Raw genomic sequence first — 14,465 nt, 5'->3', positions numbered from 1 at the left:
CAGCCATGGCATTTCCCCCCATCCACGTGCCACGGCCACCTCACTCCCTGTCCCTGCTTGCTTGAGAAATTGGACTTTCCCTCTTCTCGGACAAGTTCTCACTAAGCTATGGATATAAGAGGAAATTGAAGATGGTAAAAATATATAAAAATGTAAGACAAAGTAAAATTAAATAAGAAAACCAATAGCTTCATGCAGCTGGATTTACAGGTTTTAAAAGCAGGCAAACATAAGGCACCGAAACAGAAGAATGGAGTAACTTAAAAGTCTTGAAAACTATCTGTTTTCCTGAGCTTTTTTCTGATCCCAGTTTTTCTCTATCTGTTTCACTGTATTATTAGCAAGCAACTTGTAAAATATGAAGACAGTTCAGTTTAGTGAAGTGCAATTCAACATCCAGTTACAAGATGCTTCACTGAGGAAGAGAACATCCTTCATGAGCACCCGTTCAACTGAGATACAACCCTCAGCATTGACTGCTGAGGCTGGATTTGGTCAATCCTCTGCTTAAACTTGTCAAGCGGTGTTTGGATTTGTTTTACCTTCTCCTTTGGTCAAAAGCTATAGTTTATGGACCGAGGCTGGTCATGGTAGTCACAAAAGACTCTTACTTAGTTCAGTTTTTCATATGAAAAAATATGGATTTTTTTTTTTTTTTATAACATGTTTCTTTTTCTTTATTCTACAGAGACCTAAGATTTAATAGGATTAAAGAAATCCAGCCTGGAGAGTTTAGACGGCTTAAAAACCTGAATACACTGTAAGTTCTTTTTTAACCCTAAGGCCTTTTCCTCTTTTGATTTAGTATGATTAATTTGATCATGTGCCAAATTTGCTCACTTTTCAAAACTAAGTAGTCTCACAGATTTCAGCTGTAGCATTAAACCAGGTGAGAGAGCTAGGTTTAGGCCTAAAGTGTTTGAAAGAAAACCAGGTATATGCCTATTAAACTAAAAAGGAAGTTATTTACATCCTGTTTTATTAACATTCTTTAATTGGAAAGATGAAAAATACAGAACTTTACTATGTATTTTTTTCCAAATCGTGCTAAATTACTTTGGTGGAGTATAATAAACCATGGAGTTACAACAAAGCTGTTCAAAGGCTCAGATGTGAAAATGTGTTGCAGTTACAAAATATTTGACAGACTCTATAACGTTTTGAAATTTCCTATTCTAATGTGCTCGCCAGGACTGCCAGAAGTTGGAAGGTTTTTATTCTTACTGACCTTCCTTTTAAAGATGTCTCTGTTACCATCTACGTTTGTGAAGAGAAGACCATGTTTTCTAGAAGACTTTTTACAAACCCATAATGCCGATAGTATGCATATTATAGTTTGTCGTTCCTTCAAACATCACTTTTGAACAGATGCATGCATGTTTTTCTACTCTGTCAGCAGACATGAGGAGGAATTACGGTGGATAGTTGTTCTTACTTTTAAATGTATGCAATTTATGATTGCAAATTTGACTGTTTTCTAGAACACAAGTAGTGCATGAACTGAAATAGAATACAGTGATACTGGTGGGCTTTGGATCATTACTATCTATTTATCCTGCAAGCACATGACAAAAATGTATTGAGACATCTTGTACTGTATATTCATACCAGAAGAAATGATAGGACTTTCCCCAAAAAGTATATTGCCCGAATTTGTGCCACCAAGATGTTTTTACTAGCTGTCCCTACTCCCAGTCACCTTTGATCATACCTCTGTTTGCAGTTGATCCCCAGTTTTAAATTACAGTTTTTGTCAGATAATCCAGCCTCAAGTTTCATCTGTTCAAATCACTGATCTGAGATCCACAAGTCCCAAATAAAGACAGGATTCATTAAGTTTGGGTTCCCTTCTCTTCATAAAACCACTGCAAGAGAGATAAGTGCAAATCTGTGAATACAGACAGTTGTGTTCCTTTATGACGTGAAGGGCCCAATACACAGAATATCACTAAGGAACATGTGGAAAAAGTCACTTCAGTGCACCTGTAATGGCAAAACTTTGTTAATGTCAATTTTACCAATTTCAACTCTCTGTGTTGACTTGGGACCAGGATGGTGGTTTTTTTTTTTGCTTCATCTTCATCTCAGATTCCCACAGAAAGTCACATAGTTTCAGTTTTTGGAGTCTTTAAATTTTTTATGTCTAATTTTTTTTTAGTTTTCTCCTGCAAGGTAGTGACTGAGCAACTGTAAGCATGTCACTACTTCTCTTCTAACAGTTACTTCTAGGGAAAAACCTTTTTGTTTTGTTATTTTTTTATGTTTTCCTTTTAATGCTACATTTAGATCTGCTGTTACCCATTTTGGTTTTTTTCTAACTGTTCATGTCTGTTAACATAAACAGATGTTTTTCTTTTATAGGCTTTTAAACAACAATCAAATTAAAAGAATACCTAGTGGTGCATTTGAGGACCTTGAAAATCTGAAATATCTGTAAGTTAATTGAATGTTGTTTTTTTGCATCAATATGTAATTGAACTTCTTCAATAGGAAAGTGTTTTAATCTCAGATTGTGTTTCAGTCTGACTCACTCTCTGCTGCTTTGAAAATCTGTCAAATTAATTTATGGGGGGGGGTAACTGTGAATCTGTGTTTCTATAAGTTCATGCTTTGAGATTTGCTAATATAAGACTGTGATATCTGTAGGCAGTAGATTTTAAAGGACTTAATAGTTGCTGTTTACTATATGCAACTTAAAAGGTAACTTAAAAAGGGATATGTTTAAAGGTTTAGGAGGTCACCTCTTTAAAGGTTCACTGAAATACGCAAGTTCATACCAGTACTTTTTAAGTTTGTGTTTTGAAAAGTGGTTTAAAAGCAGCTAGTCCAAGATTTGTGTTTACAGAAGTTTGTAACTTATATAAGCTTTTTAACTACTAAATTATTCACTGGATGCAGTGTAAATTTGTAAGAGAAAAATCAAGTCAAACACAAAATAGAACAGTACCTGTATGATTGGCCGTAAGGTCTGTGTCTTCAGACAACTGTGTATTTTAATAATAACTCCTATTTTGAACAAACATACCAAGTATATTAATTGTCCGAATGAACAAAAGGCATCAAAATTTGTTATTTTCATCTGCAAAAAAGACCTAAGTTGAATAGTAAGTTGTAATGGCTTCTCAGCTCTAGTCTCTGGAGTCCATCTTACATAGTGTCACATAGAAAAGTTTCACTCTATTGTCTTGGAGTATTGATCATTGCTTGAGTACTGTGCAGAAAAAAAATGGTCACTTTGAGATTTCATTGTTTTGGAAACAATTCTGAAACTTAATTTCCTAGCTAGTTTTCAAGAATGCATCCTGAATAGCTCTAAGGAGGTGGGAAAAGGGAGGGAAATAAAAATCACAGGAATTTGTGCAGACCCATTATCTGGTTTTCCATCCTGTGTTTGATTACATTTAACGGTCTCATTTTTATGTGTATTGGCTTTCAGTAATAAAATTCTTTAAACTATATACAACTGGAGAAAAAAGAATACTGAACAGACTATCTCCAATGAATTGTTAAAGTCCATGATGATTGTGTTTGTTATACATTGTGTTGTATAGTGGATCTGGTAATGCAGTATGTAAGGTCTACTAATTGAGGATGGCTAAGCTTCTTTCTATAGTCAGCAACTGTGCAGAAATGCTGCTTGGTTCTTACTAGTTCTTTATTTTCACATGCTTGCCTTTGCCTAGCTGTAGTAAACCTGAGATGAAACTCAACTACGCACTCTGTTTAGTTCAACAGAAGAGTGAAAAGAGAGAACTGAACTATCATTTGTTTGTTTTCATATACATGTAGTAATGTTTATCTATATCTGTATTGTTGAGAGGAAGATATTTTCCTTTTCATCTTGTTCCCTGGAAAATTTTAATATAAAGTTCAATGTGGTAGTTCATTCAACTGCAGAGAGCTCTACTTTAAAACCATCCTGTTTTGCTAAAATAGACTATAAGATCTCTTTGCCTATTTCAATGGCTGTGATATAAATGTTTAGACTTAAATTGTACAGCCCTAAAGTTATGCAAATGCTAGTACTGGTCAGATATCAATACAATTTCTGCTCCAAACTGAAGTAGAAAACAAGGGGGGTGGAAACTGTATTATTTATTAAAAGTAAAAAATACTGTTCAGAACTGAATACTATATAGCAAAATCATCTGGAATATTTGAGGCTTTGAATGGGCTGATCCTATGGATATTTGTAAACCTAACTGCTACTGTCCTATTTCATTTTCTCAAGCCCTGGGATTTTCAAATGCTTCTTTGTACTGTTTGTTTCTGAAATTGAGCTTAAGAGATTTATGAGGTGTATATGTTTTCAGAATTGTCTGTCTGGAGAACAAATTTTGACAGAGTAATAATATATTCAGAGTTTTTTATGCATTAAAATCATTCATTACTGTGAAAGTTGATTCTTACATTATAAAAAGAAAATTATGCACTTATGATTTTTGAATCTTAGTTTTTAGGATTATTTGTTTTCTTGTTCTTTATGTAATTGAAATTTTGACAGCAGTTTTGCGTGATCTTGCAGTGCTGTTTGTGGTAATAATTTGTCTTTGGATACATATACTAAAAGTTGTAAAGAAATAGATGCCATTATTATTTTGCTATGAAACCAAGAGGATAATTTTTCTTTCTGCCTTTCTGCCTGTCTGTCTTATTTCAGATACCTTAGTGTTGGCAATGTGGTTCTTTAATAAGGATCAGAAAGGCATTAGTAGCTTGGACTCCATCCATAATGTAGTTTCTTTCTGCACTTCAGTGATTCTGTATAATTTCTTTGGTCTTATGTTCCCCCTTCTGCAAAGGATAATGTAAACAGTCCTGCCTAAAATAGACTTGAAAAGTTGTCTTCATATGAGCAAAATAATTGGTAACTTGTCTGTGATTTGGTGCTCCCAATACAAGATGTATATGTATATGTATACATGATGTATATGGTACACTGAATATATTGAATTGAATTCCTGTGAGTTTTTCAGCTTACTGACTAGAGGTGGTAGTACAGAAAGATGAGAAAGAAAAGCTTCCCAGCCTTATAATATAGATGCAAGCAGATTTGTGGAAACTTAGTAGGATAATCCTTCCCAATCCTGAAAGCCAACAGTTTATTCTCCGAGACAGAAGATAATTGGGAACTGAAGATAGAGACGTATTACAGTTTTAACATGTAGGATATTAGAAGATTTGCAATTGGCAGTGGAAAAAATGAGGTTAAGATAAAAAGAAAGAATTTAGGGAGGAGATGGAAAAATATAAAATACAGATTAGCGATTACAAATAGCTGTCCAGATAAAGAGTGTGAAGGACGTGAAGGAAATAAAAATGGAGAATGAAAATTATTTCAGCAACAACACTGAGATGTTCACTTAGTAAGAATGGAGAGGTGAGGAATCAGACATGGCAACAGTGTGATAAGCAAATCATAAATAGAAATTAAGACTGTATGAAATGTATCAGTTCTGGAAATATTAAAAGGGAACATACAAGATTCCTTTTGCATTTGGTGAATGAAATAAGAATGGTAGAAGATACAGTGTAGGTTTGCCAAAGTGCAGAGCTGCTCACCTCACCTTTCCAGAAATGGGATTAGGTCACATTTCCTTCTGTGCTTTTTGCCACCGTTGCTGTCGTGGTCATGTTACTTTTCCTTTTGAATACCTCCTGTGATTCCAGATCTCATTTCTTTGCAACTCACATTGCTGATTCCACCAACTGTCTCTTTTATGTTTCTGTATAAATCTGTCTTTACTTGACAGGTTTTGCTCTACACTGCCTAATACTGCCATTACTTTGAACATTTTTTTTTCTCTTGTTCCAAACAAATATCACTAGATCTTGCTTTCCTTAAATCACATGACTTGCAAGACAGTCTATAAAACCCCAAAATTATCCTCATAGGGGATCTATCAAACTTTTTAATTAAAACTACTTTTTTCTAATTTTCTGGTAACTGGTCACCTATTTTTTTGTTCATTTCCCAAGTGTATGACCAGTACCTCTGGCTTCTATCAGCCTTGCTTGCATTTCTGGAAAGAGCTTTTTTTCTTTAACTCTTCTGAAAACAGTAGTTGCCAGAAAATAATTTAATGTCTTAGAGTATATCCCTTGTCATCTTAATCCACTGGTTATTCAGGCTTTGAAAAAGTCTAATGCTTCAGTTGTGTAATAGAGGTTTTAGGTAAATCAAATGATAAATTACTTTGTCCCTAATTATCCTTTAAATCAGTTTTCTGCTAATGTGACTGGGAAAAAACTTGGAATTTTTTTTTTTAATGCAGTATTTGCAAAGTTTCACTTGTTGGACACGGTAACATTTTAGAAAGACATAAATACTTCTTGTGATTGCTACTTAGTTGTATTTTGTATTCTGTCATCTCTCTCTTCATTAGGCAAATATATATTGTTTTATCTTTCTGTTAATATCCTCAGGGAAACTTCTACACAACTAAGTGAAAGTGTGGTTAACACACCTGTGATAGGACATATGTTTTTGTAGCCTTGGGTTGCTGGGGTTTCTCTGTGGAGGGGGAACATGATGGACTGAGGTCAGTTGAGTGTCCTGCAGCTTGAGCGTTTTCTGATCAACAAAGAAAAAGATACACTTTAAAGAATTCCAAATAAAATCCTGCCACAGTGGCTTGGTAGCAGCTCCAGAAGTGGACATGAAAGGCTACTCCATTCCCTGCAAGTATGGTGGTAAAAGTCTGCAAAACTACAAGGTCATGATCCCGGTCTTCCTCTAACCCACCCTTATTCTTAACTCTGCCCCACTTTGTCTACAGAAAGTAAATAAAAGTTACGTCAGTGATTCTGGTAAAACCTTTTTTTTTTTTTTTTTTTTTTTTTTAATTGGATTAATTCAAACTTCTTGAATGAAATTCTTCAAATACCCACAAGAGATATTCAGAAACCTTTTTTTTTTTTTTTTTTTTTTTAAAATTGGATTAATTCAAACTTCTTGAATGAAGTTCTTCAAATACCCACAAGAGAGAACTTAACAGAGGTCGGTTATTAAAAGCATCTTAGCCCACTCTGGTTCACTGGTCTGATCAGAAGTTTAGGACTTGGGAATAAGAGGAATTTCTAAACTGCCAAGTAGAGTGTATTAAGAAATGTAAATAACACTTTGGCTATTCGGTCTTTGAAATTTTCTAAGGACTGAGAAGAAATAGTGTATGTAAAATTCTCACTGGAAAATAAGATAGGAATTTAATATCATACAGAGAGGAAAATTAAGGAGAGACAAAATTGTAATGACTGTGATCCTCAAATGCATTGCTAATATTTGAATACCTGTGAAGTGATATTTTTTGCACATAAAAACCAATTCCACATGCAAAATGTGCAATGCACCTATTCTCTCTCTTGCTTTTAAATTATTCTAAAAGTTTTTACAGTCATTTCACATGATGGTATTTTGTTTTCCAGTTTAATGTGTTCAGAATTTTGAGCATTTAAAAAAAAATCACAAATTTTTGCTTATTAGTTATTCTGTTCTTGGAAGAACTCTGCTTTTTGTTCAGATGGATGTCTATGAATTAAGCACACCTGAGTATATATTAATGTGTTGGAATCTCAGCAAGCAATATATTGGAAAACTAAATTTAGACTCAAGGGAAAGATACTACTCCACATCGTCCCCCAAAGTTGTCATGAGGCAAACATCAGATGTCTACGACTTTTTTCCTTATTAGGGCCTATTGTGAAATGTTGCTCTTTGTCAAGTCCGTAAAAACTGCCACCAACTCCAGCAGAGCCAGTGTTTTATCTGTTGCATCAAAAGAAGTTTGCAATATTTCCAGTAAGTTACTGAAAATTGTAGTAATAGAAAAGCCAAAACCACCACTAATAAAATGCCTGCTAATAAAGCCATTCATGGTCCAAAGTCTCTTCATTCCTTTTTCATAGATATCCATGCCTGATTAACTGAGTTTCAAACCATTTGTCAGATAATTGTGAGAAAGTTCATACTGCAAACCTGTTCCTAACCTAACACAAAAAGAGAGTGGCTGACCCTGAACCCCAACAGTATTTTCATTTGCTGCCTCCATGCAGAAACTGCAGTCATAAGCTAAACTGTGTGATTTTTCTCCAACACCCTCTAACTAAACCATCCTTACTGTTTAAAAGCATGATGAACATGAGCACATACACTGATCCATCCTGATTTGTTTTTATTCTGTAAAAAAGGTACAGACAGCACGTGTGAGCATACTGGTACTCTGCATGTGTTTATTCTTTATATTATAGAGCATCAGTGGGGACCTAATGTCCATCTTCCACAGAGTGATGGAACAAATACACAATGCTGTTTTATGGATGCAATGCCAATATTCTAACTTGTATTTTTTTGTAAATATTCAAAAGGTAACACAGGCGGAGTTATAGAAATTCTCACTGTTTGTTCTCCATGTCCAGTAAAAAAAGACTAATCCCATCATAATTTGAATATTTGTACCAGTATCCAGATGAGATCTTTTAAAGAAAGTAAGAGGCCAATGGCATCCCTGGTATGTTCTGGTAAATGCATTTCTGATGCAGTTCTGTCCCATTAAGTTGAATTTATTTTGACTTTTGGCAAGCCCACCAAGAAACTGAGGGGCAAAGATACAGTAAGTAATAACAGTGAGCACCAGGCAGCCCAAAACACCCGGGCGACAGCCTCAGGGCCTACAAGGCCCCAGATTTATCTTTCCTGGCAAACGTTTGGGATGAAATCTCAATGACAAAGTATTTTTATGTGTATGTGTTTAGTTTTTGTTTTGTATTTTTTTTTCTAATATGTAGTTGAAAAACTGTCTTCATGTGTCAACTTAATTCTTCTTTTCCACCTTCATGTAGCTCTTGTTTGTGTACTAATATTACTGATTGTTTCTTGTTTCAGCTATTTGTACAAGAATGAAATCCAGTCAATTGACAGGCAAGCATTTAAAGGACTTGCCTCTCTAGAACAACTGTAAGTGCCTTTTCTCTTCTGTGCTGTCATCTCCATGGTTCCCCTGCAGAGGAGAAGTGCACGCCTTGATCCCTACCTCCTGCCTGCATGCTCTGCATGTCTGCACTCCCTGGGTTGTTAGGCAGAGAGCCCCATAATCATTTGCATGTGGAAAACCAAAATCAATCTCTGTGTCAAATTCCTCATTTCTATGTTCGTCTTTTATTTGTGATTTGTATTTCTGGTGTCCCTATACATTGTTACATAGCTTTGATGAAGAAGAAGCATTATTGTGGAAAATGTTGAAAACTAATGTGTATTGCATAGAAAGAGATTCTGATTTCATTTCTGTAGGTTTTATAACATTGCAATTCCTTTGACTGCAGCGTTTACTTTGTTTATGCCAGCATAACTAAAGCTGAATTAGTCTCTTGAACTTTAACCACTTTTGTTATATTTTAAAACAAGAGGAGATTTTAAAATTAAAACCTTACTATTACTGATATGTGTTAATCATTGCCATATACAGATGTTTAAAAAGTAAGAAAGTTTATTGTTTTTAATGTACGTTTCAGTAATGTCTTCTAGGAAGATTGATTACAATCCTACTCCTTTTCCTGTATAATGACCGAAGAATAATTTCTATTGAAAAAGAATGAAAAAATGCAGTCATTAGCAAAAACAATTGTATCGATTCCATTAAGTTTAACTATATTTCATTTTATAATCAGAAAGCATTGCTATACATGTATTGTGGTAATGTTTAGAAACACAGAAAGAGCTATAAATGCGTAGCTATTTACAGTTTGACTGCCAAGTAACAGTACTAAACGAATGAGTTTTGCAGCATGTAAATTTTGAGGGCTGAACATTTCTTCTAGGACCAACATAAATTTTGAAACTCCTGACAGTTATCAGTGTATTACACATTTTCTATATGTACCAGTTTCCTTGTTACTATAAACCTCTGGTAGGTATTAGTGGACACAGTGTGTAACTGAAATCAAATGACACTTCAGATGGGTACAAAATCATACAAGCTCATTTCAGAGAGCAATAGATGCCTTTTGAAGGAAGAGCTTGTATACAAAACAAAAGTGATAATTATAAAACATTTATAAATATGTCATTTGTTTCCTTAATGCCTTTCTCTTCCTCTTCCTCCTACTCTAGAAGTGATTACTGCAGCATATTGACAGCAACTGGTAGGGCTTACTTGCATGCTAATAGCATTTCTTATTTTCTATGTAGAACTTTAAACATAGAGGCCCATTTATTGAAATACTAATTCTTCAAAAATAATATTCTTCCACAAGCCATGAGCCTGATACGCTGAAAGTGGCAACAGTTGTCCTTTTTTTCTTTTGTGCTTTTTCCTGTTGATCTATGTTATGACTGAAAAACATAAATCACTTTGGAATATTAACACCTTCTGAATGTACTTTGCCACTAGGTTGCAGTTAAGTCTCTCTGCCTGCAGTGATATCACACTGCATCAGCTTAAGCTCTAACTTGAGACATCAACATAATTCTGTATGAAATTATGTTTTAAACAAGGGTTGAGTCTCATCTTTAGCTGGGAAATAGGAAACAGAGCCTGGCACAGTCATCGCTCAGTGACTGTCCTTGCATGGTGTCACCGGTTGCCACAAGCCATACCTACAGCTGGCCTGGTGATCGCCGGGGAGGGTTGGCCCTGCCGGGTGCACATCAGAAAGTTCACTTCTTTTAGAGCTCTTAGATCTTAAAAAGAAGGCTCGCCAGGTGGGAAAATGGGAGCACAGGAAGCCAGTGGCAGGCCTGGAAATAAATTTAATGGAGGGGATTCATTGAGATTTAGAGTTTATGAGACATTTGTCGTTTATGCATCGTTAGCATAAAACCAGGTTCTGACTCTACAGGGTCTGCTTCATCACATTCTCTGTGTTTGCAAGCAAAAGTTAGTCTTTGTGAACAGGTTCCCAAGTCCTCTTAACTTCAGTTCAGGACTGTATCGATTACGCAGTTGATGTTTCCGCATTTGAGGCTTCTGTGGCCTCAAGTCATCAAACACGTTCTGCTCCTGGATGTGTTGGCTCAGCCAAATACTCTTTTCAGTGCTCATCAGAGTTCTCAGAAGTAGATGCTGTGGCCCACATCTTGGGAAGGCTTGATTCGTAGTAATTCTTCTACTCTTCTACGAATACTAATACCTACTAATGAAGCAGAATGAAACTGATAGTTGCTTTTTTAAAAAAAAACTGAACAGCAAAGCACACACTTTTCTGTTTTTTCATGGGGGTTGTTTTTGATTGTTGTTCTTTGAGAGAAACTGTAAATGTAGTTTGATTTAGGAGGCCTGTTGCATGTATAAGGAAAGGAAAAAAAAAAAGTATTTACTGTGGCTGGCAGGATCCTTCTTAAACCTCCACAGCAGAATTCTTAGCTGCTGATGTAGTAGAAATATCTTTTTCCTCAGAAATTTCTGCCAAGGGAATAAGACCTTTGAACCAGATCTTGAAACTTGTCCTAGAGTAAGTTCTGAAAAAACTTGGCAGTTTTAGATACTCAAACACACTGAGCCATACATATTTCGTCACCTAACTCTTCAGTCATGGCAGGGCATGAAGGGAAAAAGTCAGCTGATGAAAAGTAGCCGCTTAGTACCAGGTTAGACCCTGTTAAATCTGCAAGACATATGTTTGCATCTGGCAAATGCAACACAAAGCTGCAGGGAACTTGCGTTTTTTTCAGAGTAGCAGCCAGAAGGCAGGCAGAGCACCCGAAAGGCAGCGAAAGCTGCCTCTACATGCTTGCGCTTAGACAGCCTGCCTGTGCTCAAAGAACTGAATCCCACCTGAAATGTCACAGATACTTGGCTTGGGAGGTCGTGAGTTTGCTGTATCTGCATTCCAAGCTTGAGGTCCAAATGCAGTCTATTTCCAGATGTGTGTATGCTGTTTTTCTTCCAAATACCTATTATATTTTTTGAGATCTCAGCTTAAGAGCTATATGTATCAGGGACAAAAAGTATTCTTTGCAGTCCTTAACTACTGGGATCCCCAAATACGAATGAAATTATTTAAATAATCTTTTCACCTAATCTTAGTAGAATACTAATTACACTTTTCTTTTAACTTCCATATTAACACACTAATTTTGCTCTTTATAAGCTGTTTAATATTAGAGTTATGCTGTAGTTTGTGTACACGTGTACGTATTTTGGGGGAAATTAATAGATAAAAACATTGTCATACATATAGTGATGCAGCTTGTTATATTAATTTTATTTCCCTCAATTCAATTTTCAGGAGCTTTGAAATGTTGCTATGAATTTTATAAAGTTTTATATAACAAAGAGTTCCTCATTTTTGCATAACTGTATGTGAGCAGTCATGCACATTCAACACAGAGCCTGATTAAAGTCTCATTGCTGCTGAAAATACCTATGGTAAGGAATAATGAAAGAGAATTAATTAACAGACAAACAAACAAACCAACCCAAAAGGTATGAAAGGGGCTTTGAGAAGTACATCCTTATTATTCTAAAATAAGATCAGCTGGGGACAACAAACGTAGATTGCTGGAAGCAGATACTTATCTAGCCTTATTTTAAAAGGCTTTAAAGAGAGGATTCCATATTCTTCTTAAGTATCCTGTTCCAATATTTTATATAGTTACTGTAACGTCTTATTTAAATCTCTTTCCTTGTGGTTTAAGCCTGTTAACTTCTTGTCATACCCCTGGGCAGGGAAAACTGTTTGATAAATGTGAGGAAAATGTGTTTGTTCATTCTCTTTCAAATAATCAAAATGACAAACATGCTATTTAAATATTCATAAGAACATAGATTATACTCAACTAATGGATTTTAAGTACTTCCCCAAAGATGTGGAGATACTATTAGAAATGAACAATTGGCATATGTGATAAAAGTAATCCTCTACAAAAATGTTACGCTCCAGAAGATATAATCCTAACTTCAGTGCTGTGAAAAATGCCACTGGGACTGAATTTTACTGTAAATGTTCATCCTCCAAGATTAATAATAACAAAGAGCAAATCTGTACCATGCTTATTAGCTTGAATCTTTCTTCCTCTAGGTGTGTTTGGTTGGGACTTTTTTTTTCCTTTTAGGTATTTCCTTTCCTTCTGTTTCATCCCCGACAGTGAATTCAGAATTAAAGAAGGAAGACACAGGGATATTTAAAAATCACTCTTGCATGCTATTTCTTTAAATTTCCATTATGGAAGTCTTTTTAATATCACATTCATTACATCATACTAGATGAGTACTAAGAGCGTTTTATACTCTGAACATAAAAGATGTCTATAAGGACATGTCAGTGTGAGATTATTTCCTGAATATGATTACCTTTAAAATGAATTTCTAGTCCAGGAAATCTCCTATTAATTAAAATATTAAAAATCCTTTAAAAAAGCATTAATGTGGTACATAGAAGAAAAGAATGTAAGGGATATGCCTAAATGATAAAATGTGATTAAAGTGTAGGTCATAAAGCCAAGGACTTTTTATTCTTTTTATTATAGACTTACAATGCAATCTGGTTTCTGCATCTATTTTTTTTAGAATGACACTTGTAGCTGATTACTTTGTCCACATATTTAATACCTTGTTCTGTTCATAAATTGCCTGACAAGTTGCTCAGGACTTTTTTGAGGTCATAATTTAAACACCTGCAAAACCCAGCAAACTTGTCATATGAAGCAGTTAAGAGTATTTTCCAATGGGACTTTCATGGATTGATTTTTTGAGCTACTTTAGGCAACATAATTTCTGATGAGGGAAAGTTAACTGTTATAATGTGCTTCAGTGCCTGAATTATTGTAGTTGTATCTGTGATGATTTGAGGTTGTAAACAAGACAAGGTTTATAACAGAAGTATTGTTTTAATTAGACTAATTAATTTGGTTGGAAAAACAAGATGAGTTTTCAGGCACATAAAGTATTCTTTACATCTTCAATTATAGTAGTCCTGAATACTAAACAGCAGTTATGAGCTGTTGTTTCGAGTTTAATGATGTATACATCACTTAAACCATCTGAGAGAGGTGTCCTTTCTTTTTGTCTCTTTGCTAATCTCTCCTCTGATCCATGGACCTGAAGAAGGGGTTGTGTGCCTCAGTGTGCCTGCTTTTACCAACGTTATTTGTTGTTCTAGCAGGAGGTATTACTTGTACCTATAAATCTTGCCTTGTCAATGCCAAAGAAGTACAAGAGATTAATTTATTGGGAAGATAAGGAGATACATTTGCAAGGTGCTCAGGAATCATAAAAATGTGAGAAGAATTAACAAAGTTAAAAAGGAAAAAGTCCCTGTTGGCTGCACAAGAAGTAGCGTATGTAGTTTTTTCCCAAATCAAAGCTGCTTCAGAAGAAGTTACAAACCCTCGAGTTGTGTCTGGTTTTTCTTCTCATCCTCTTTCACTGCAGTGATCCTCAACTTGCCTTGACCTCTCCCAGATGCTGCTGATGCTGGGGGGGTGGGCAAGCAGAGCCCTGGCTCCTGGCGAGCTGCGCCTGCCCACCTCG

At 35.3% G+C, this 14,465-nt stretch overlaps 1 protein-coding gene across 1 annotated transcript in view; it reads left to right on the top strand.

Moving 5' to 3' along the window:
- Positions 1-14,465, top strand: part of PXDN (peroxidasin) — a 60,518-nt gene that overhangs the window by 2,905 nt on the left and 43,148 nt on the right. Inside the window, exons 2-4 of the mRNA XM_009634254.2 lie at positions 689-760; positions 2,362-2,433; positions 8,882-8,953. Coding sequence (XP_009632549.1) covers positions 689-760; positions 2,362-2,433; positions 8,882-8,953 — 216 coding nt within the window. The remainder of the gene's footprint in view (positions 1-688; positions 761-2,361; positions 2,434-8,881; positions 8,954-14,465) is intronic.

The sequence above is a fragment of the Egretta garzetta genome, unplaced genomic scaffold (genome assembly GCF_000687185.1).
Source record: "Egretta garzetta isolate BGI_Z169 unplaced genomic scaffold, ASM68718v1 scaffold62, whole genome shotgun sequence".
Taxonomy (NCBI): Eukaryota; Metazoa; Chordata; class Aves; order Pelecaniformes; family Ardeidae; genus Egretta; species Egretta garzetta.
Note: the sequence above shows the minus strand (reverse complement) of the source record. Positions and strands in the feature narration are given on the sequence as shown.